The sequence below is a fragment of the Macrotis lagotis genome, chromosome 1 (genome assembly GCF_037893015.1).
Source record: "Macrotis lagotis isolate mMagLag1 chromosome 1, bilby.v1.9.chrom.fasta, whole genome shotgun sequence".
NCBI lineage: Eukaryota > Metazoa > Chordata > Mammalia > Peramelemorphia > Peramelidae > Macrotis > Macrotis lagotis.
Window position 1 is genome coordinate 459,581,015 of NC_133658.1, and position 25,279 is coordinate 459,606,293.

Genomic DNA, 25,279 nt, shown 5'->3' on the forward strand with positions numbered 1-25,279 from the left:
GTTGGAACATCAGACAGACGGTTGCATTTTAGTACTTCTGCTGCAACACACAATAGATATATGTTTATAAAATATTAATATTAATAGATAGTTAAATAGAAATTAATAATATTATTGACATTAACACTTATAATAAATGATTATATGAATTGTAATTAAGTACATGTAAAAATCAAAGCAGACATCTTTCATGCCTTTGTAAACAGGTGAACTTGAAGCTTTTTGCTAAATGATCAATCTGAGTAAAGACATACTTGATAATGTCTGGATAGAAAGAAAGCTCCTCCTCTAATTGTCATCAAGGGCAAAAAAGATAAAGCTGAATTTCTTTCAGGCATTTATATTCTTGAAACTGAAAAACACCTGGTGCACAGAAGAGTTTATAAGGAAATTGATCAATTTAATGCTGCCACTAGCTTTGTGAGGTGGTCAGAGAAATTTGCTAGTCTGGGATTCAGACAGCAGTTACCATGCTAAAGACATAAAGAACTTCCCTAAGGAGAGAAGAATAGATCAAATAATAATTCTCTAGGAATAGCTGTTTATCTCCAGAGCCTTGATATTACAATAAACAAGTCATTCAAGGACCACTTGTGCATGGAAATAAGTGACTATAGTGAAAATAGAATGGAGAGGATTTCCAGCCAAGATAACAGAGTTATCTCTGCCAGGCCCTTTGTTAAGGTCTCCTGATCTTCCCTCATATGTAATATGAAACAAACCTCTTAATTGAAATCTGATCGACAAAACCCAGAAAGAGAAGCTAGGAGAACACCTACCTAAAGGTCTCCCTTCAGGGATCATGGGTGTACCAAGCACAGAGAGCAGACAGTTAGTTGGGTTGGGCTGAGAGCCAGACTAGCCTAAGATCAGCCCTGGGGACTTTAGCTGTGAGAAACAACCAGCAAGTGGAAGCATGGCAATAGGACTGACAGCCTGGGACTTACAGGAAGGGCTGGAGGGTAAGTTCTAACATCTGGCATCTCCTACTGGTTTGGAGGAGATATTAAACACAGTAAGCAAAGCCTTTAGCAACCCCTACTGGCCAGTTGGAGATATTACACTCAATGAGCAAAGCCTATAGCACGTGGTACTGGCTGGCCCACGTAGAGTTACTAAACCCAGTGAGTAAAGCTTCTAGGGATCCCAACACCAAACCTCTGTGAACCAGCCCTTCAAACCAACACAAGATCTTAGGAGAATGAGGAATGACCAATAGAAAAGGGAATCCATAGAAAAATTCCTAGAAGGAAAAGACCCTAACTCAGAGAGCCATAGAACCTCTGAGGAGAAAATGATTTGGTCTCCAGCACAGAAAAACTTCCATGAAGAAAACAGGAAGGAGTTTAAAAATCAAGTGGGAAATTTGGTAAAAGAAATCCAAGAGAAGATTAACACCTTGCAACAAGAAAAGAAATCCTTCGAAAATACAATTGGACAAATACAAAAAGAAATTCATTCTCTCTAAACCTCACTTGGTCAAATGGAAAACTCTTGCAAAAATAGAATTGACCAATTGGAAATGGAGTTGCAAAACATAAATGGAGAAAATTCTTCCCTAAAAAAAAGAATGGAATCTGTGGAAACCAATGACTTCATGAGGCAACAGTAATCTGTTAAAACAAAACCCCAAGACAGAGCCAAGATGGCGACAAGAAGGGATCAAGTCTTAGTAGCTCTCTGATAAAACTCATAAGTTAAGGACTTCAACTGAACTTTCAAGAGACAGAACCCACAAAGGGACTCAGTGAGGCAGTTCTCCTACTCAGGGTAACCTGGAAAAGAGCAGAAAGGCTCTGCTCCCCAGGGTTGGAGGGGCGGCTCACCAGAGGAGTGGCTGGCCAGAGCGAAAGAACTCAGCCTCCTGGAGGCAGCCCCAGGGCGCTGGGAGCTGCAGCTCACAGCAGCGGGGGAGTCTCCTGAGCTGCACCCCGGGGAGTACCGGGCACAAAGTGGGGGAACAGCAGGGGGACCTCTGCCAGAGCGAGCACAGGGAGCCCAGCCCTCAGGGCATACAGCCAGCAGCTTGGTCTTTCAGCAGCCCAGACCCAGAAACAGAAGCTGGTGGAGCTAGTAAGCAGGAGCCTCCAGGGCATGAGCCCATTGAACTGAGGGAGGGGAGTGAAGAGAGACTTGCAGAGCTCTGTCCTCTGCCCCTGGAACAGGACTCTGGGGCTCTGACCACATTCAGATCCTGATCCCAGTCTAGGCCCCCCCATAGAACAACAGTGCTCCCCACCTCGGCCCTGTGGCAGAGGGAGGCACTTATGGTCATTCACAGACCGGGAGGGAGGACAGAGCCTCACACACTGAGACCCTTGTAGGAGTGTCACAAAAGCTCAGGAAGCACCCCCAAACCAGGCCCAGGTTTTTGGTTTTTGCATGGCAGTGGGGATCAGGTGGCTTGCATGTCATACAGCTGGGTGATTGTTGGGTTTACGAGGCTGGATATGGGCTCGGGTGCTTGTGGCTCCAGGGCTGGTGCTTCGTCCAATACGCCACCTGACCATACCTACAATTATTACTATTATTTTTTTTAATTTTAATTTTTTTTCTCTCCCCTTTACTTTTTTCACCCAAGCAAGTCTATCTATATTCATGGGGGGAAGGGTATTTTGTTTACTTGTAAACAAGAATGTTTTATTAATGTAAAAAAACATTTGCACAAAATGAGAATAAAAAATAAATTTAAAAAAACCCCAAAATTGAAAAAAGAGAAGAAAATGTAAAATACCACATCAGCAAAACCACTTAGCTTGAAAATAGATCAAGGAGAGATAACCTAAAAATTATTGATCTTCCCAAACGCATTGAAGAGGAAAAAAAAAAAGACTGGACTCAATATTACAGGATTTAGTGATGGAAAACCACCCTGATATCATGGAACCAGAGAGCAAAGTAGTTATTGAAAGAATACACTGATCCCCTCTGGAAGGGGATCCCTCTGGAAAGGGATCCCAAAATGAAAATGCCAAGGAATATTGCAGCCAAATTACAGTACTATCAAATAAAAGAGAAAACCCTGAAAGCAGCCAGAAAGAAACAATTTAGATATCAAGGAGCCACAGTAAAGATTACACAGGACCTGGCAGCATCAACATTAAGGGATCGAAGAGCCTGGAATGCAATATTCTAAAAAGTAAGGGAGCTTGGAATGTAGCCAAGAATCCATTATCCAGCAAAATTGAGCCTTCTCTTACAGGGCAAAAGATGGACATTTAATGAAATAGGAGAATTCCAACTTTTCCTGATGAAAAGACCAGAGCTTGATAGAAAATTTGGATTCTAAACAGGAGACTCAAGAGACACAGAAAAAGTAAAATAAAAAAAGGGTAAGGGGAGAAAAGAATCTTATCAAATAAGATGAAACGGGCTATATCCCTACCTGGGAGAATGACTTTACTAACTCTAGAGAATTATAATGCTATTAGAGAGATGTAATTTGCCAGAAGAGATGGAATCTCATAACTTATTCAAGAAACTGCTATTCAATAAGATGAAACTGAGAGAAAGAATCTAATAACTCTCAATAATTGCAGTTCTAGTAGAGAGAATATACTTAGCCAGAAATGATGGACACTCACATGACCTTTCTGTGTCTCACATAGAATGATTTAAAAACAATACCTCCTTAAAAAGGAGGACAGTAAAGAGATGGGAGGATGGAGGAGACTGAATGGGGTAAATCTCATTACATTAAGAGATACAAAGGACTTATTGCAATAGAGGGGAAGAAGGGAGAAGGTGAGAAGCACCTGAATCTTACTCTTATCAGATTGGCTGAAAATTAATATACATTCACTCATTTAAGTTGATAAACTTATGTTATCTTTAAAGTATTAAAAGTGGGAGGAGAGGAAAGGAGAAAACAGAAGCAAGGGAAGGAAGAAGGGGCTAAGGGAAAGGGGAAAGAAAGGGGAGGGGAGGTTGGATATAGGAGGGCAAACACATTGAAGGTGGTAGTATTCAGAAACAAAATAACAGGGAATATGGATAAAGGGAAAAAATACAAACAGAGGGAAGAAAACATGGAAGACAATAAATAGTAGTTAAAACCTTGAATGTGAATTGGATGAGCTCTCCCTTAAAATGTGAGTGGATAACAGAGTGGATTAAAAAACAGTATCCTACAATATCCTGCTTACAAGAAACTCAGAGTAAAGGGGAAAGGTTGGGGCAAAATATATTTTGCTTCAACTGAAGTTAAAAAAACAGGGATAGCAATCCTTATCTAGACAAACCTCTTTCTATGACACCAATATGGTACTGATACCTAAACCAGGAAGAGTTAAAGATGATCAACCTTAATAGACTTGCTCATACCAACAGGGCAACAATCGGGCACAATTTTGGTATATCTGTGATGGAGAATGCCATCTGTATCCTGAGAAAGAATTGTGGAGTTTGAACAAAGACCAAGGACTATTACCTTTAATTGAAAAAAAATATATTATTATGTAATTCTGCTATATCTTATACTTTTTTTCATCTTTAAAGATATGATTTCTCTTGTCACATTCAACTTAGATCAATGCATAGCATAGAAACAATATAAAGACTATCAAACTGTCAGAGGGTGGGGTGGAGGGAATAAAGATTAGGGGAAAAATTGTAAAATTCAAAATAAATAAAACCTTTCAAAAGTAAAAAACTTTTTAAAGAGGAAAATAGAATGGAAAGAAATCAGCATGGAAATTTTGTGAAGCTTTGCCTGCAAGAAGTCATGACTTGGATGATGAATTCATGGACTAAAATCATTGACAACTGTGTTGCCTATGAGCAGGCTATGTGGAAAAGAAGTGCTCATTTAAGGAGGATTCTATTGCTAGACATGAGAGATTAGGACCAATGGCTCTATAGTAAATGGAGTCAGGTCAGAGTTTGGGGTTTAGAGAGTCAAGATGATATTCTAGAAGATGATTACATAACTGTATTTTAATAAATGTAGATTTTTTACATAAATAAATGTAGATAGCTGTACATGATGAAAAAAAGGAGATATAATCTGAAAATAATCCTAGATGGATCTCTTAAGGAGTAAAAAGTAATATAAGACCTAGTCTTATTTTCAGGGAAAAATAGTACCTGCCCTAAGTCTTCTTTGACCAGAGGATGATTTGCAATTTACTTTCTGTATAATTCTGTTTTGGTAGCATGCTGTAGTAGAAGAAAAGAACTGGGCTTGGCATTTGGGAGATCAGAATTTATTCTTTACACTTACCCCTAACAAAATGTTTATCTCTGAAAATTTTCTTCTTATGTAAGCTTACCCTGGACTAACTTGTATTCCAATATACTAGTATCTTAAGGCTTTATAAATGACCCTCAGAAAAATCATTGTAATGCTCACAGGTAAGAGGGCTTTGAAAACTTTCCATTTGTAGGTGGACCCTCTATGAGTGTAATGTTGCTTCTATTGGTTTGATATTCAAATCCCTTCTCTGTTTTTGATGTTTTCCATTATGTTCCTTTTCAATTCTTTGTGATATGCTCCAAACCTATGTAACTTTGTCTTCTACTTTCAATAGTTAATGAAGGAGCAATCCCTGGAAAATGACTTTCTTGGTTGTTCGCTAGAAGACCTACTCCGATTTGATGACTACAACAATGATGGGTACCTCAGTTTGCAGGAGTTCTATACCACATTCCGTAAGTCTTCTACTCAGGGGGCATTATCAAAGTGAACAGTGAGTTGTTCCTCCCTGAATTCTAATCCTAACTTCTTTCCAAAGTGCAATCATTTGGACTGGATATCTTCCTTTTTGACTTCAGAATTAATTTTTTTATTAGTATTCATAGTAGTGGTTGAATTGATTTATCACATAGGAAAACCTTAAAGAAATACCTCCATATTCCAGAAGTATAGCCTACTTGTGAGTTGTTATAGTCTGATCTGTTGCTGTCTGGAAGTTCTTCTGATTTTTTTAATGCTTTTGTGGCTTTAGGTGTCATGCCATGGAGAGAGTTACTATGACATCCTAGAAAATTTTCATACACTAAAATTTCGTCATCTAGGAGTGAGGAATATCTATGTTGCAACTCAACAGTTAGATCATTATTTCTATGTAGCTCTCTAAAATTAGCCACAAAAAGATCCTTGATTGTGTTCTAAGTCTGAAGTGGAGATTCCTGAACAAGATGAATTAGTCTATCCTGATATTTCTATTTGTTAAGATGCTGAGGAATTATCTATCATGGCTAAAGTCATACACAAGGAGTAAAGGACTATTAGCAGAATGATTCCTATTATATACATGGGAATCAGTAAATATTGGTCCTGGATATAAAATTCAAGGCAATTTTTGATGTACTAGAACTGACTGATACATTTAGTCTTATCCCTTTCCTTTCTTAGTTTTCCCTTCTACCTGTCTCTTCCCTGCCTATATACTCTTACCCTGACATATTGTAAGCTTCTCTTGCACAAGAATGTTGATTCATTTCTGAGCCATTATCATTCCAATCATTCATAATGAAACTGATAAGGATTCTGAAAGAATGAAATGTTAACAATAAACTATAACAGAAAATAAAAATTTTAATTACTTGAAATAAGTAAAACAGAAACCAATATCGTTCTTTTTGTGAGCCAGGAATAAGTTGATGGTTTAGTTTTATGAGTCTTTGAGAATACAGAAATTTTAGAAATGCTTTACAGATAACTTGGTGTAGTTGATAGAGGGGCAGATATGATGAATTAACAAATATTTGGGTTTAAATCATATGTCTGACATATACTGGCTCTCTATGGCCAAGGCCCCTAACCTCTTGCTTGCCTAAGCAATTCTTTATAAATTACAAATGAGTTTCTGATCTGCACTGATGAGTAGAATCCTCAAACCCTCAGTTCTGCATAAGTTTGAAACAAAGACCTGGAGGGAAAAATGCAAATGTTTATATGGAGACAATGCATAGCAAAACCATAAGCTATTTGTATCCATTCCTAGTTTTCCAGTGTTTATATTATATTGTGCTAAGATGTTTTTGTTTGATCATTTTTCATAGTGTATCTTTTTTTTGTATATGTGTGTGCTTATGTATGTATATCTACAAATGTCTCTATATAGATAGATTGTTGTTGTTGAATTATTTCCTTCATGTGCACATTTATTTGTGACTCTTCTGGGGTTTTCTTGGCAAAGATGCTGGAGCATTTTTGACATTTCCGTCTTCAACTCCTTTTACACATGAGGAAACCAAGGTAAACAGGATTAAGTGACTTGCCCACAATCACACAATTAATATTTGAAGTCAAATTTAACCTGACTCCAATTCTAGGACTCTATCTACTGTGCGCCTAACTACTTGTGTTATGTGTATGTCTATAGGTATGTGTACCTACATGCATATATATGTTTATTTATGATTTATTTTTTCAGCTACTATATCTTCAAGTACTTTTATTAGTTTTCCATGAACATTCTCATACTCCATATTCTCTTTACCACTTAACTCCTCCCTGACATTCTCCAGTCATAACTATTGTGTGACTATAATTTATCCTATTTTATACTACTAGCTACTCATCATAGGTGAGAAATCCTATCTTATCTCCATAAACTTTGTCTTCATGAGGAAGAATTCTTAAAGGAGCAGTCCTATTTTAAATGGAAAAGTCATCATGTAAGAAGGTTAACATGGTTGGATTGACCCTTTTGAAAAAAATATTGATGCCTTTTAACTTTATACAACTTTAACATCTAAGTATTTCTTTAGCCAATGACCAAATGAAAGTCACATTATAAAATTGATCTACCAAAATAAAATGAGACATTACTCAATTCATATTTGATCAAGGCATAGGACCTAGCTGATTGTAGAGGAAAAAACCAAAACTTTCAATCATATGAAAATATGATCTATATTTTTAATAGAGAAAGGTAAATTCAAATATTCATTCACATCAAATTGGCTAAGATGGGAAAAAAGGAAAATGATGAAAGGTTGAATGACTGTGTGAAATTAGGTTCATCTATTCACTGTTGATGGAGTTGTGAACTAGTCCCAACCATTCTGAAGAACATTTGGAACTATTCTCAAAAAGCTATAAAGCTGTGTAAATACTTTTCCACAGTTCCATTGCAACTCTATATTGCAAGGAGATTAAAGCAAAAACAGTATATGTACTAATATATTTTGAGCATCTTTTTTGTTGTATCAAAGAATGGGAAAACTGAGGAGTGAACCAATTGGGGAATTATTGAACAAGTTGTGGTATATGATAAGTGGATACTATTATGCTAGTAGGTAGTAGGTAGGTGGCTAAGTGAATAGAGCACTGGATCTGGAGTCATCTTCTTGCATTCAGATCTGACTCTGATGACCTATGAAATGCTGGGCAGGTCACTTAAACCTATTTGACTAAGTTTCCTCATCTGTGATATGAGCTAGAGAAAGAAATGACAAACCCCTTCAATAGCTTTGCCAAGATAACTCCAAATAGGTTCACTAAGAGTCAAGCTTGACTGAAACAAATGAACAACATCTATTGTGATGTTTGAAAATGCAAAGGCAGTTTTTTTTTTTCAGAAAAACCTTGTAAGTTTCAAATAATTTTTTTCTTGGGGAAATGCAAATTAAAATAACTCTGAGGCATAACTTCATACCTATAAGATTTGCTAATGTTACCATAAAAATGGAAAATGATAAATATAAAGAGAGGATATGGGAAAACTTGGACACTACACTATTGGTGAAATTGTGAACTGATTTAATCATTCTGGAGAGTAATTTGGAATTATACTCAAAGGGCAATGTGTGTACTATTGGTCCAGAAATATGTTTACTAAGTCTGTATTCAAGAAAGTCACACACAGAGAGACCAAGGCTCTGGGCAGAGACTGGAATCAAAGCAGGAAAGATACCTACCAGTACCAGCAATGTCAGGGGTCCCTAGGCAGACTACAAAGTCGCATGGTATCCTCCAGCTTGGTCTTACTATTGCCAACAATGGCCAGAGCACTGCTCCCCAATAGACCTGAAGGCTATTTATGGGCCAATGACCTATGAACTGCTCAGTCCTGATGGATCCACATTGATAAACCATCCTAGAGAGATAGGCTGAACCTTTCCACAGTGTTCTTGACAGACCATCATCAATCAAAATCATTGACCTTTTGCTTTAAATTGAAGTCAATCACTCCCTAGCTTAAATTCCAGCTGAAGAAGAGGTTTTTGAGTGCTATTAACTCTTTTCAAGTGGCAAAGCACCTGGTTCTGATTCTATTCCAGCTGAGATCTACAAGGTGGGGGTTCCATTATTTATCCAAAAACTGACTGAAACCTTCCAGGTTATATGACATGAAGAGGTTATCCCCCAAGTATTCAAAGATGGCTCCATTGTCCATGTCTATAAAGATAAAGGAAACAGATTGTCCTATGGCTATCACAGGAGTGTTTCTCTTTTAGTCATTGCTGGTAAGATTCTTGCCAAAGGCCTTCTCAAGAGGCTAATCCTTCACCTGGAAGATGATTATCTCCCTGAGAACCACTGTGGCTTCAGAAAGGGTCGAGGAACAGTTGATATGGTGTTTGCTGCCTGACAACTCCAGGAAAAATGCCAGGAACAGAAGTCTGTATATGACATTTGTAGATGTGACTAAGGTCTTTGATACCATAAGTCATGACAGTTTATGTAAAATTATGTCAGAATCTTGTTACCCAAAGAAGTTCATTAGTATTGTATATCAATTTCGTAACAGCGTGCCTACCTGGGTTCTGGATAGTGGACAGTGCTCTCCAGATTTCCCAGTTATCAATGGAACAAAAACAGGGATGTGTCCTTACTGCCATACTTTTTAACATGATGTTTTCAGACATATTATGAAATGCCTTCACTGAAGATTAACATGGCCTCAAGGTCAGCTACTGCACTGATGGAAAATTCTTTAACTTGAAAAGGCCACAAGCCAAGACCAAAGTAGAAGGAATGTTGGTGTGTGATCTTCTGTTTGCAGGTGAATGTGCACTCATTGCAGACTCTGAAGCTGAGATGCAACAAAATATGGATGAATTCTCTGCTGCTTGTGCTCATTTTGGTCTAACAATTAACACCATGAAAACACAGATGCTCCATCAGCCAGCACCACCACCATCCATATGTGGAACCATTAATTTCTGCAAATGGAGAAGTTTTGAGTATTGTGGACAAGTTCACTTACGTTGGCAGTGTTCATTGAAGGAGGTACACATTGACAATGAGGTTGACACTTTTATTGCCAGAGCTAGCTCAGTATTTGGGAGGCTCTGAAAGAAAGTGTGGGAGAGAATTGGTATTAGACTGACTACCAAACTAAAGGTCTACAGAGCTATTGTGCTAACCTTATTGCTATATGCCTCTGAAACTTAGACAGTCTACCAGTGCCATGTCAGGAAACTGAATTGCTTCCTTTTAGATTGTCTTAGGAAGATTCTGAAGATCACCTGACAGAAGAGACCAGATACTAAGGTCCTTTCTTGAGCTAACCTGCCTAGAATTACAACATTACTACAGAGAGTACAACTCTGATGGGCTGCTCATGCTGTTAGAATGCCAGAAGTACATTTGCCAAAAAAAAAAAAATCGATGGCGAACTCACATAGGGCAAACGCTTACAAAGGGCTCAGAAAAAGTGATACCAGGGTACCCTAAAGGTCTTCCTTAAGAACTGTGGAATTGATTGTGTAGCATGGAATACACTGACACAACACAGTCAAGCATGATGTGCCTTCACCAGTAAGGGGGCTAATGTTTTATGAAAAGGGCAGAAATGAAGCACCTCAAAGGAAATGTCACATACATAAGTTTAGCTACCTATCCCAGGTGGTGACCATATGTGCCCAATCTATGATAGAGCATTCCAAACTTGTATGATAGAGTATTCCAAATAGTCACAGCCAGACACACTATAATTTTGTCTTAAACATAGTGATGGACAAGATAACACACTATAACAAAGGACAAGACCAACCAACCAACAAACCAGTCTCAAAGAGATAACACTGAAGGGAACAATCCTACAGGTAAAAACATATTTATAGTAGCCCTTTTTGTTGTGAAAAAATATTGGAATTTGAGAGAAAACAGATCAATTTAAGAATGACTGAACAAGCTGTTATATATAAATATATTGGAATACCATTGTGCAATAAGAAATGAGTAGCCAGATTTCAGAAAAACCTGGAAAGACCTGTATGAAACGATGCAAAGTGATATGAGTAGAAGCAGGAAAACAATGTACTCAGTGACAGTGATACTGTGTAATGATCAATATGTCTTACATGATAGCACAATATAAATTATATCAAATTGAAGAAGAGGGGGGGAGAGGATGGAGGGAGGGAGAAAAGTTTGGAACTCAAAATCTTTAAAAATGAATCAAAATACTAATATGGAAATGTCTTTTAACATGGTGTATATGTATGGCCTAAGTTAGATTGCTAACTCAAGGGGAGGGGAGAGGGAAAGGAAGAAGGGAAAGGAAGGATGTAATTCAAAAGCTTACAAAAGATGAAAGTTGGGTACTATCTTTACATGGACTTGGAAAAAGAGAGAAAAAAAATGAATGCAAAAATTTTCACCATAATTGGGGAGAAATATTTTAATAGTATTCAAAAATAAAATAACAATCTGTAAAAACATGTTAATTGATATGAAGTGAGGTAAGGAAAACTAGGAGAACTATATACACAGGAACAGCAATTGTAAAATTTTGATCTCTGAAAATCAAAGTAATTTATCTACAATACAACAGCTTATAATAAATATTGATATCTCCTCCAAAGAGTGCATTGATGGACTCAGCACACAGATTAAAAACTTTTTGTCTTTCTTTATTTTTCTTTTATCTTCAATTGTTTAATCCAGAAATATGTTTTGCATAACTTCATATGTTTAATTGGTATGATATTTACTGACTGAAGCATGCTGCTAAGAGAATGAGATAACATGAAGCTCAAAAGGAAAAGAAAATTTCAAAAAAAATAATATATTTACTAAATTCTATAGCTTTACTCCCAATAACTTCTTTTAAGATTACTGAGGAAATGTATTTCAGCATGTATTGTCCACAACTTATATTGTCTGTTATGAAAATACATCCTACCCTTTAATGTTGTCATTAACATTGTTGGACTTATTGTATGTTATTCTCCTAAGTCTACTTAGTTCACTTTTCATCGGTTTATATATGGGTTTTATTTATTGTACATAGGAATTGCTCTCATTTCATTAGTCATCAATTCTTATGGGAAGAAAAACTTTATATGCTGCAAATAATATGTAGTTATATTGTATCTTACTTTTTTTTCAAAGAATACAGTGTTTTGTCATGCTTTTCATTAACTAGATCTTCCTGTCTTTCACTTTCTTAGGGCTTTTGCCCTAATAATATGATTTTTGAATAAAGAGTTATAAGTTATGATCACTATTCAAGTAAAAGTAATGGAGAAAGGATACACAGAAGTCTTCCTTGCCTGTATTTATAGGTTTTAAAAGATAACCTCTGGAAAGAACATGTCTTTGGATTTACTAAATCAAAATACCTCTGACAGGGAGGACTTCTGATTTTCAAATTAACACTTTAACTCATGGAACATTTCTGGAGAACCAATAAGACTCCCCTTTCATAAATTACAGGGACACAAAAACCATAAAAAAGAATGTATCATTCTATTCAATCTGATAGGAACAAAATGATATCTCAAGGTTGTTTCAATCTGCATTTCTCTAATCAATAATGATATATAGCATTTTTCATATGACTATAAATTGTTTGACTTCTTCATTGGAAAACTGACTGTTCCTACCCTTTTACCATTCATCAATTGGGGAATGACTCATATTCACATAATTTGACAAAGTTCTCTGTATATTTGAGATATAAGACCACTATCTGAGAATCTATTTGTAATAAATCTTTCCCCAAATTTCAACAACTCTAGAACAGAGGTGGGAAGAAAATTCTATTATACATGTGTATATATACATACATATATATGATGTGTGTGTGCACATAAATAATTTCAAAGGCAGTGGGGTTAATGACTTGCCTAAGGTCACACAGCTGGTAAGTATTATATGTCAGATTTGAACTCAAGACCTCATGACTCCAGGGCCAGTGCTCTATCCACTGCCCCACCTAGTGGCCCCCTAATTCTATTATATTATGGAAATGTTTATGCTATTTCATAAATTTTAAAAATAGGTTGCTTCAGTTTTCTAGCAATAGTCACAGTTGACTAGATATAAAATTGAAAATCAAATAATTCTTTGATAATAAATTTTTATTAAGTTTCTAATGAATGTCTAATATTAACCCAACTCTTTGGAATAAAAAGACAATTATTAAAACTTATTTGTTTTCAATGATTTTACCATTAAAAAATAGAGAAATAAAGAAAAGAAATAAACTTTGGATTGAGGGAGAAGTAGAACAAAACAAAGAAAGAATGAATTTGGGGTTAAATGTCTATTATTTTAGAGAATTTTAGAAAATTTACCTAATTTGTTTCTCATATCATCCCTTTGATATAGGTGCTAATTACTATCTGCTTTCTTATATTGAGGAAAGTTAGGCAGATATTGTTTAATTGACTTGCCCTGGTCATGCTGCTAGTAATTGGATGAGACCATGTTAGAACTGAGGTTGTCCTGAATGTTGTCTCCAATGTAGCACCTTGTAAAAGTGACATTCACCTTTAGAATAAAATCACTTTTAAAACATTATGTTCCATATTTCTTTGAACTTGTCTTGAACTAAGAAGCCTTGTCATTTATCATATCCTGCCCCCAATAATAGACATGTACTACCTTTGGAAATCGTATATATTATGAAAGCTGTAAAATGAATTAACTGAGCTGCAAAGGTTTCATGTGCAGTTCATTCAAGGACATGAATCAATTAATTTCAAAGTCATAGGAATCTTAGACACCATTGTCACAGCTCTTTGAATAGATTATATTACTGTATATTTTAAGTAGATGATTGAAATAAAATATATAGCAACAAACTATTACCCAGCAATCAGTGTGCATTTTCAAAATCTTCTTATTACTCAGATGTTTAAAATATTTTAGAAGAAATCTTTAGAATTTTACTTTCAAAAAGGGAATCAGTCAGCTCACTGGAGAATGGGAAATACTTTATAATTACATTTTTCTACTATATTTTTTTTACTGGTATCTAACTCTTAAAGCATAATATAACATACTTTGTGATCTAGCAACTTGGTATGTTCTTAAAATGAAGAGGTCCTAATCAAAATCTTAGTTGTAATTCCCTTCTTACCCTCAAAAAGGATATTTTCTATATCTTCTTCACATGATTTTTTTCAAAAAACCTCTCTTGAAATGAATGTATTATGTGTGGAATATAGTGGAGCTGTGTTCTTCATGGCTCTCAATTAATTCTGTATTCTTTATTATTAAGTGGCATGATTTTATTGCCATTTGCAATAAAATGTTTGTTACATCATGCATATTAGCTTGTTACTCCTCCATTGAAATCATCATTAACCCTCTATATTCATCAGTGAATACTGTATTTCTTAGAGTTTTTGAATCTTTAAAAATTATTTTTAAATGTTGATATTATAAATTCTTTTACTCATTTATTCGTTTCAGTTCATTTGAAAGTTTTGCTGCAATCATGGTATGGATAGCATGCTTTCCTGGCCCCAAAACCAGTCTTCACAAAGGTATACTTTGCCTCTCTGAACCACTATGAATGTTGATAGTCAAAACTCTTATGCCACAATAATTGAGATAAATTTTAATTTGGAAGAAATGTTTAAAGTATAATTCAATTTAAAAAACTTTTATTAAATTCCTATGCCCAGCAGTGTTCATAAAGCCAGGGATATACTTAATGAAATGAAAGATATTCCCTACTCTCAAGATGCTTCCAATCTAATTGGGGGACTATAACACACAAAAGAGGTAAAAAAAAAAGTGGTCATGAAGAGAAGCAGTACCCAATCTAGGGGCATCTTATTCTTTGGAATGAAAGCAGGCAAATTAGTTAGATATATGCAAGTAAGCCCTCAAAATTTCTGACCCTAATAAGGAAGACTTTGGAAGGAACTTAGTATACCATCCTCCCTTCAGTCATTCAAGGGTGAATTCAATTGGGTGAATGAAGCTGATGGAGGTAGTATAAATATAGGCTTGAATTAGCAGCAAGATAATGGGATTAGAAGATATGAATTTGTCATGAGAGAAGCATTTTTTCCTTGCCCTGACAAGAGGTCTTAAAGTAAAATTTTAATTAGCACATTTTGAGAGTTGTATAATAATGGATTATTTTTCCATTATAGGACCTTTTAGATCTCTTTCACTACTTGAGTTTTTCATAACTATATAATTACCATTTTTGTATTTGTGAAAGAAAGACTTTCTCAGGTATTTGGATATTTTATTTTAGTCATTCCACTTATATAAATCTATGAGGTATCACAGAGTCCATCTAATTTAAACCCCTCATTTTATAATTATTTAACTGAGGTTGGTAAGAATTAATTTTCATAAGGAAACAGGGGAAGTTTGAATAAAAGAATGGAATTTGAAACATGATGATCTGACTCCAAAGGATACTTCATTTTAAATATTGTTCCTTCTCTTTTTAGCCTCCTAGTTTCTGCCATCACTAAAAAAAGTAAGGAATTCCCCATATTGGACTTGTCTTAAAATGTTTGCTACATCATGCACATTAGCTTGTTACTCCTCCATTGAAATCATCATTCACCCTCTATATTCATCAGTGAATACTGTTTTTCTTAGAATTTTTAAATCTTTAAAAAATTATTTTTTAAATGTTGATATTATAAATTCTTTTACTCATTCATTTTAGTTCACTTGAGTTCATGATAGCTCATCTTTCTATAAAGTCATTTTTCTTAATTTTTAAAGTTTAATTTTATTTTATTTACGTGCCATAATTTTTTGAGCCAATCCCTATTTGATAGACCTTCCTTTTCTTCCCAGTTGTTAGTAAGTGAAGTGCTTGATCCTCTCAATGATATTTTAATTAAAGTATAGTAATATATTTTCATTACTTCATTAGTATCTTTCCAAGTCAGTGTCTATTCCATAATACCTCATTACCTGTATTAAACTCTGTGACCTGGGAAACACTTAATATTAGTTTTCCCAATTACTGGCAGTTGTAGTTTGAGTTAGCAATTATATATTTTTAATTAGACTTTGATAATAACATTTTATATTTTAGAAAATTTTGAGCGTGTTAGAAACATTTTTAGCCTTGATTTGGGGCCTCTTTCAACCAAAAGAGATCAAAATGCTTCCACACTTTATATAGTAGAAATAGTATATGTTATTTTCTGTTTGAAACATGCTTTATTCTAATGATGACATATACTGCTGTGTTTTGATATCAGAGAACCTTGGTTCAAATCTTTTGCTCTGCTTCTTACTATGTAACAATGGGCAAATCACTTAATCTTTCAGGGCTTACATTCTCTTGTGTGAAAGGAAATCATGCCTTTTTTCCTAACTAAATATAAGATAAATTCTGTACTTAGCTATGTTGTTCCTCAAACACATCATCTTTAGTTTTTATGTACAGGATTCCTGGATTTCTTGGTTTTGTCAAATTTTTTGCTTAACCCAAATCTCCTTGAAGAACTCATGATCTGCATGGTGCTCCTAGCTAGTCAATTGTTAAATTTTCAGTGTGATCCTTTACACTTCAGAAATCAATTGCTACAAGTCAAGGCTTTATTTCTTGTTTTGTACATTGTCTATACTCATGAAAATATTACTAATATAGATTAGGCTTAACATTTTTTGTGAATATATTCCTATTCATCCGTCACATACCCCTACCTTTATAATCCAGAATATCTGTCTAAAATTTACTTCAACTTAACAGGAAAGTAGTAGAAGGCATAGAGAATGAAATTATAAGAAGATTCAATACTTCACGAATGGATAATATATAAAAGAACTGGCATTTATATAGGACATAGAGCTATTCAAAAAATACAAAACATTTCCTTTTTATCTCTTAACATGTCTCCTTGAGAGATCAAAGCAGTATTTCAGTTTTCAATCTTGGTGAATATTATAATGGAATTATCTCAGAAACGAATGCTTTCAACCAAGTCTCCACTCCTTGAGTCCACTAGTTCAGTTATGATTTTCTTCACTGACATCCATTTATCTAAAAGCTGATCATTTAAGATGTTTTTAAATACTGTGTAATTCTATGATGAACAATTCTCCATATAGTTTCATGGGGAAGACATTCTTTTCTTCATTCATTATGAATTTTCTGTTATTTTTTATTTATTTATAAAAGAAAATCTATCCTTTTAATCCTATGAGTACAGCCCCAATGAATGAATTTGTATATTTAGGAAATCACTCTAAGTAGTGATTAGCTTATGAAAAAGGACCTAATATTCTAATGCTTTCTGATCACAAATAAATAGCATGTCAAGGTGAATTAATATTTTCTAGGTAGTCTTTTAAGAAAGCTGATTGTGTATGTCTCTAGACTGTGCTTCATTAAACTTATTAGACTTTCAAAGCCATGGGAACATGATAATGCAACAGTTTTAATTCAGTTATTTCCGGATCTTTTGTACCCACAGAAATAAGTGCAACTATATGAGGAGGTGAATGAATGAGGTTAAGTATTTTGTTTTCCTTTCCTTTTCTAGTAAAACAGTGTTATGGATGAGTTTGTTGGTCACCAATGAAAGACTGAGAGTTAGTGAAAGTAAATGAATTCATGTACATCCCTGGGTTACAGAGGATACACATTAAACCTTTTCTCTTCCTAGAAAAGCAGTAAGCACTTTGAGGAGAGGTTAGGTGAAGTTTAAATGAGAAGTTTGTGTGTGTGTGTGTGTGTGTGTGTGTGTGTGTGTGTGTGTGTGTGTATGTGTGTGTGTGTGTATGTGTGTGTATGTGTGTATGTATGTATGAGAGAGAGAGAGAGAGAGAGAGAGAGAGAGAGAGAAGGATATAGAAGGATATAGAGACATAAGGGCTGGCTTAATCTGGCCACATGGCATAGGGGCCCATGGTTCTCCAGGGAGACTCAGGCCAGTAACACGTAGCCTAAGAAAGAGAGAGATAGTTGCCATTGCAAAGTGAAGGTGAAGTCAAGTGGCCCTTCTCTTATGGACTTAAATGCACATTGGATTGCATAGGGGTGGTGATTAACAATTTTAACAAGCTAACAGAATATAAAATAATCTCACACATATATAGATTAGATAGAGATAGAGATAGAGATAGAGATAGAGATAGAGATAGATCTGTCCACCAAATTCTAAGAGTGAGAAATAGAAAGAGAAATTCCATTTAAAATAACTGTAAACTTCAAAAAATATTTGGGAATCTACCTCCCAACACAGATCCAGAAACTATATGAACACAATTACAAAATACTTTTCACACAAATAAAGTCCAATGTAAATAATTGGAAAAACGTCAGTTGCTGACATGGTTTGGTCAAGCTAGTATAGTAAAAATGACAGTTCTACTAAATTAAATTACTTATTTAGTGCCATATCAATTAAACAACCCAAAAGCTATTTTACAGAGCTGGAAAAATAGTAACAAAATTCATCTAGCACAACAAAAGATCAAGAATATCATTTTAATTAATAAAAAAAATATGCAAAGGAAAGTGACCTTGCTATACCAGTTTTAAAATGTGTGGTCATCAAAAATGTTTCATACTGACTAAGAAATAAAGAAGTGGATCAATGAAATAGATTAGGTACAAAAGAAATAGTAGTAAATGACTATAGAAATCTACTGTTTGATAAACTCATACTCCAGCTCCTGGGCTAATAACTCACTGTTTGACAAAAACTGCTGGAAAAACTGGAAAATAGAATGATAAAAACTAGACATAGACCCCCATCACATAGCCTGTACTAAAATAAGGTTGAAATTGGTGCAGGATTTAGACATAGAAGTTAGTACTATAGACCAATTAAGAAAATAAGAAATAGTCTGTCGAATCTATGGAGGGGGAGGACTTTATGATCAAACAAGAGATACGGAACGTTATAAATTGTAAAATGGATTATTTCAACTTTATTAAATGTAAACATTTTTGCACCAAAATACCATGTGACCAAGATTAGAAGGAATGCATAAAGCTGGAAAACAATTTATACATTCACCATTTCTGATAAAGGATTTGTTTCTAAAATATTTAGAGAACTTAATCAAATTTATAAGATTACAAGTCATTCTACAATTGATAAGAATTGTCAAAAGATGATTTGTATATTTTAAATTTATGTTGTGATACAATGTCCTCTGATGTCCACTGTTTTCCTTTTATTACATTTGAATGAGTTTATTTAGGATAAAAAGTTCTTTGATCACTTACAGTCTTTTGAACCCCTGATTAAGAGAAAGTCCCAACATTGGAGCAGAGTTTAGTTCTTTCTATAATTACATGTGTTTGCGTGTTTTTGTATGTAACTTTTTCTCACTAATGAATTTTTTCAAGTTAGCAACAATGAACAATTTCATATACAAAGAGATCAGAAAAACATTTTATTTTTTTAAAATAAAGTTTTATGCCCTCTCCGCCCAAAAATATAGACCCTCATGAGCAATAAAGTAAAGGAAAGAGAAAAAAATAAAAATTAAAAATTAAAAAAAATATGCTTCTGTCTGTGTTCCAACACCACCAGTTCTGTTGCAGGTGGATCATGTTCTTTATGATAAGTCCATCACAAAAGCTACTTCCACAATTTTTCCACCGTTGGCATTGCTGATTGTAACTCCCACCATTCATACCTCCCCACTACCATATACTATAAGTTCTCTCTCCTCTCACTCTATCCCTCTTTGTAAATGTGCTGTAGGGTAGCTAAGTGGTGCAGCAGACTGATCACCAGCCCTGGTGCCAAATGGCCCTGAGCCTGCATACCACCTCTAAGGCCCAGCAACTACCCGGCCCTGTGGTCCCATACAGGGCATCCAATCCCAGTCCCTTGCAAGAAGTAAAAAAGAATATGTGTTATATCTGACCACTCTCTCCCATAGTTCACCCTCTCACTCACATCCCCCCCTTCCCCCTGTCCCCCTTCTCTCCTTTTTACTCTAGATGTTTATACCCCAACAAGTATATATGCTGTTTCCTCTCTAAGCCTCTTCTGATGAGAGCAAAGGTTCCTTCATTCCCCCCTTGCCTTCCCCCTTCCATATCATTGTAATAGCTCATTGCAATAAAAAAATCTCATTATAGGAAATATCTTAAACTATTCCACCTCTTCTTTCTCTTACTCCCAGTAAATTTCCCTTTTAGCAATTGATTCCAGTTTTACAATATATTATATCTTCAAATTCAGTTCTCTCAATTGCAGTTCATCTATAAAAGCTGCTTCTACCTGCTCTACTAAATAAGAATTTTCATATGAGCATTATCAGTATCATTTTTCTATGCAGGAATACATGTAGTTCATCATCATTAAGTCCCTCCTATTTTACCCTTCTCCTCCACTCTCTATGCTTCATCTGAGTCCTGTATTTGAGGATCAAAATTTCTGTTTAGCTCTGGTGATTTCAATAGGAACAATTGAAATTCCCATGATTCATTGAAAGTCTATCTTTCCCGCTGAAAGAGGATGCTCAGTTTTGCTGGGTAGTTGATTCTTGGTTGCATTCCAAGCTCTTTGGCCTTCAGATTATTATATTCCAAGCCCTATGAGCCCTTAGTGTGCTTGCTTCTAAGTCCTGTGTGCTCCTGACTGCAGCTCCATGATATTTGAATTGTGCCCTTCTGGCTGCTTGTAATATTTTCTCTTTAACTTGGGAGTTCTGGAACTTGGCTATATTATTGCTGGGGGGTTGTTTTTTTTTGGATCTCTTTCTGGGGGAGATCAGTGGATTCTCTCAATTTCTATTTTGCCCTTTACCTCTAGGATATCTGGGCAATTTTCTTGTAAGAATTCTTTAAGGGGCAGCTAGGTGGCATAGTGGATAAAGCACTGGCCTTGGAGTCAGAAGTACCTGGGTTCAAATCTGGTCTCAGATGCTTAATAATTACCTAGCTGTGTGGCCTTGGGCAAGCCACTTAACCCTGTTTGCCTTGCAAAAACCTAAAAAAAATAAAAGAATTCTTTAAAAATGATGTCAAGTCTCTTCTCCTGATCATGACTTTCAGGTATCCCAATAATTTTTAAATTATCTTTCATGAATCTGTTTTCCTGATCAGTTGTTTTTTCAATGAGATGTTTCACATTTTCTTCTAATTTTTCATTCTTTTAGTTTTGAAGTATTGTGTCTTGATTTCTCATGAAGTCAGCAGCTTCCCTCATTTCCATTCTTCATTTGAAGGATTTGTTTTCCTCAGAGAGCTTTCTTATCTCTTTTTCCATCTGGCCAATTCAGCTTTTTAAAGCATTCTTCTCCTCGATAACTTTTTGAACTGTTTTATCCATTTGACTTATGCTGGTTTTTAACATGTTATTTTCTTCAGCATTTTTTTGTATCTCCTTGACTAAGCTGTTGAGTTCTTTTCCATGTTTTTCCTGCATCTCTCTCATTTCTTTTCCCAATTTTTCTTCTATCTCCCTTAATTGATTTTCAAAATCTTTTTTGAGCTCTGCCATAGCCTGAGCCCAAGTTCTATTTTTCTTGGAGTCTTTAGATTGAGGAGCTTGTACTTCCTCATTTTTAGATTGAGTATTTTGATCCTTCTTGCGATCATAGACAGTGTACATTTTTTAGGTTTTTTTCCCAAGGCAAATAGGGTTAAATGGCTTGCCCAAGGCTACACAGCTAGGTAATTATTAAGCCTCTGAGTCCAGATTTGAACTCAGGTACTCCTGACTCCAGGGCTGCTGCTCTATCCACTGCACCACCTAACTGTCCTGAGAATGTATTTCTGAATGGTGTTCCTCTTTTTTCTCTGTTTTCCCATTTTCCCCAGTTTGTGGCTGGTTTTAGGGTGCTTCCTGAGCTTTTGAGTATTATTGGGACACACACACACACACACACACACACAAGGATCTCAGTGTTGAAGTTCTGTCTTCCCTCCTGGTCTGTGAATCACCACAAGTGCACCCTTCTGTTAGGGGCTGAGGTGGGGGGACACCTGCTGTTCTATGGGGGGCCTAGTCTGTGATCAGGATCTGAATGTGGTCAGAGCCCCAGAGTCCTGTTACAGGTACAGAGAACAGACCTGGGAAGTCTCTCCCCACTCCCCTGACTGGTAGGCTGAGCACTCAAGTCTAAGTTGCCTGGGGACTCCTACTTATTTACTCCGCCTCCTTCCCTCTCCTGGATGTGGGCTGCTGTGGCCAGTGCTGACTGCCCTGAGTGCTGGACTTTACCCACTTGCTCTGGCAGAGGTCCCCCCATCTTCCAAGTTGTGCCCAGTGCTCCTGGGGTGTAGGTCAGGAAACTTCCCCCACTGCCATGGCTCCCAGGACCCTGGGGCTGCCTTCTAGGAGGCTGAAGTTCTGTCACTCTGGTGTGCTGCTCCTCTAACACCATGGAACAGAGCCTTTCCACTATTTTCCAAGTTACCTTGGTCTGGAGAATTGCCTCACTGGATCCCTCTGTGGGTTCTGTCTCTCAAAAATTTAGAGTTCTAATTTTATAATTTTTGAAATACTATGGAGAGAACACCTAAGAGAGACTCTTCTGTTGCCATCTTGACACTGCCAGAAAATCATTTTAAAAGAAAATATTGTTTTTGATTATGTATAGTTTTTAAATTATATATTAAATTCATTGTTAACATTAAATTAATTTTTATGAGTCCCCTTCTAAACTTGTATTTTTAAAAATCATTGATGCTAGTTTTATTTTTTATTTCTTATATCACTAATTGCTCACTCTACCTAGATCTCCCCCATCTCAATCCCACAAATAAAAACTTCCTGTATAACAAATATGTATAATTAAATCAAATTCATTATTTTGCCACTTCAGAAAATTTATGTCTCATTTTATAAATATAGATAACCTCTCCTCATGAGATGGGAAGCACATACATTCACTTTTGGAAACATTTCTATTTATGGTAGGTATGGGTAAGCTGAATTCTGTCTATTTATCCTCCTGTTTTTATCCATCATTCAATGCCATACAAGAAGAATATAAAGTCTTTGACATTAGGAATTGTTTCATATTTTATTCATATTTATAGAATCTCTGACTTATTAAACATTTAATAAAGCTTGCTAATTGTTTGGTTGCAATAGAACAGTAGGGAAAGGGATGACTTGTTTGGTCCAGTCATTCCTGACTCTTTTCCCTGAGGTGATCTTTTTAATATTCTTGGTCCATGTGACAAATTATATCAGTCAGCAACATTTTATTGAATAGCTACTACAATTTTTGTGGATGAGAATTGGGGTCACCAATTAAAGAGTGAGAGAGAGAAAGATTGAGTTTCTTTTATTAGTGAATGAATTCATATAATTCCTGCAATTTTAAACAGCTCAGAATTTATTAAGAAAACTTACAGATCAAAACTTCTAGAAAAGTAGCCTGTCCCCTCTGAAGATAAGGTAGATGAAGTTTGAGTGAATGAGTTCGGGGTAGGGGGGTGATGGGGAGAGAGAAACAGACAGAGAGAGAGAGAGAAACAAAAAGAGGAAGGACAGACAGCTATGAGGGATGGCACCGGGGATACATGATGCTCCAGCAGGGCCTAGAAGCATGTGGCTTTTGAGGGAGAAAGGGATACAGATATCCTTGCAGGTTGATCCCAGGAGTGAGAGAGAGCCCAAGGAAGGACAGCACTTCTTAAATGCACTTCTGTATTGGGTTGGACAAAGGGGAGTAGAGAATATTGTTCAGCTGTTCTCCAATGGGCAAGCCATATATGGGTCCTTCATGTCCCAAGGTGCATGACCTCTAAGCTCAATATGTCTTTTCCGGTCACACCAGCATGAGTGGGCAAGGTCAATTAGCTGGAAATTGGAATCTGGGGAAAGGGGGAAGCTGGAGGATAGTTGAACAATCCAAGATCACTTCCATCCTGGAATGGAGTCACTTTGAACAACAGAATTCCCCAGATAGGTCACAACATCTTCCCTGCATTACTATGAGAGATACGTAAGAGGTAAAATGTATACCCAGAGGGGTCTTTATCATTTATAGACTAAATAAACTAATAATATTAAATAATAACAAATAATATTAAATAAAGATATTGGAATATTATTGCAACATAGGAAATAACAAAAGTGATGATTTCAGCCCTACACAGAAATGTCATATGAACTTAAGTAGAACAGAGTGAGCAGAATTATTCAATTACAATTTTGTTAAGTGGATAAAAGGAAAACTTTTAAATTGTTTTTTAAGTTCTGTGGTTGTTGAAATGACTAAGGATGGTACCTGTTTTAATACAGATGAGGAAACATCCTACCCCCATCTAACAGAGTGAAGGTGGAGTAAAGATACAAAATATGTTATGTGTCTTCCTATATTGCCAGTTTTGATATTTGTTATACTGAAAAATAATTACAGGAAATAAGTTATTTTCATTTTTATTTTGTGTAGTTGAAGGGAGGATTATTAGAGCTAGGTATATCATAACCTCTTCACTAACTTATCCCCTAAAAATAAAGAATAGAAATGTAGCAAATTCAAGTATTTTTTTTAAAAAAACAAATAAAGGAAAACTAAAAGAGGTTCAGAAAGAATCATCACTATGCAAGGAAACTTTGAAAATTATATGTTGAATTTAATATATATCTTTTGAGAAAATAACCTCACTACCCAGATATAAAAGTGATTTTCAGTTGTACGTGAAACCCCCTTATTCTACTCTACTATTTATATGAAGAATTTCATGCCATTTAATGGTTTTTAACTTCAGAATAAAGAACAAAATCCAACACACAAAAATGTATATTCTCTTTACACTTATTCTATATATGACCAGGAGAAATAGGGATATGATCAGTCAGCACATCAGAAAGATTTCTTCAATCCCTTCTAGGTTCCAGTCACAATCCATGCTAAAATATGAGGAAATCATATCCTTGTCCTCAAGGATCCTAAAAATCTAATAGTGGAAGAAATAGTCCAAAGAAAGTTGAAAACTAGGGAGTCTTGGGAGGAGATCAGGTGTTTGGTTTTTTTCATAGCATGATGATAACATCCTGTAGTTGTTTATCATATGGGAAATAGCAAGTTTATGTTTAGCTGCCTCCTTAAATGAATTTTTAAACATATTTCTTCACACCAGTCAAAGTGTGCAATCAGAGAGGCAGAGATTACTAATGAGATCTGAATTGTGATCCAAACCAGGGTTTACCAAAAGGTTTGGCCCTATTTTTA

The 25,279-nt window shown here is 35.6% G+C and overlaps 1 protein-coding gene across 4 annotated transcripts in view; it reads left to right on the forward strand.

The window, feature by feature from the left end:
- The window catches only part of FSTL4 (follistatin like 4), an 821,307-nt gene that overhangs the window by 439,931 nt on the left and 356,097 nt on the right, over positions 1–25,279 (forward strand). For all 4 annotated transcript variants that reach the window (XM_074213575.1, XM_074213577.1, XM_074213574.1 and 1 more), the window contains exon 6: positions 5,529–5,649. In XM_074213575.1, the coding sequence (XP_074069676.1) occupies positions 5,529–5,649 (121 nt within the window). The remainder of the gene's footprint in view (positions 1–5,528; positions 5,650–25,279) is intronic.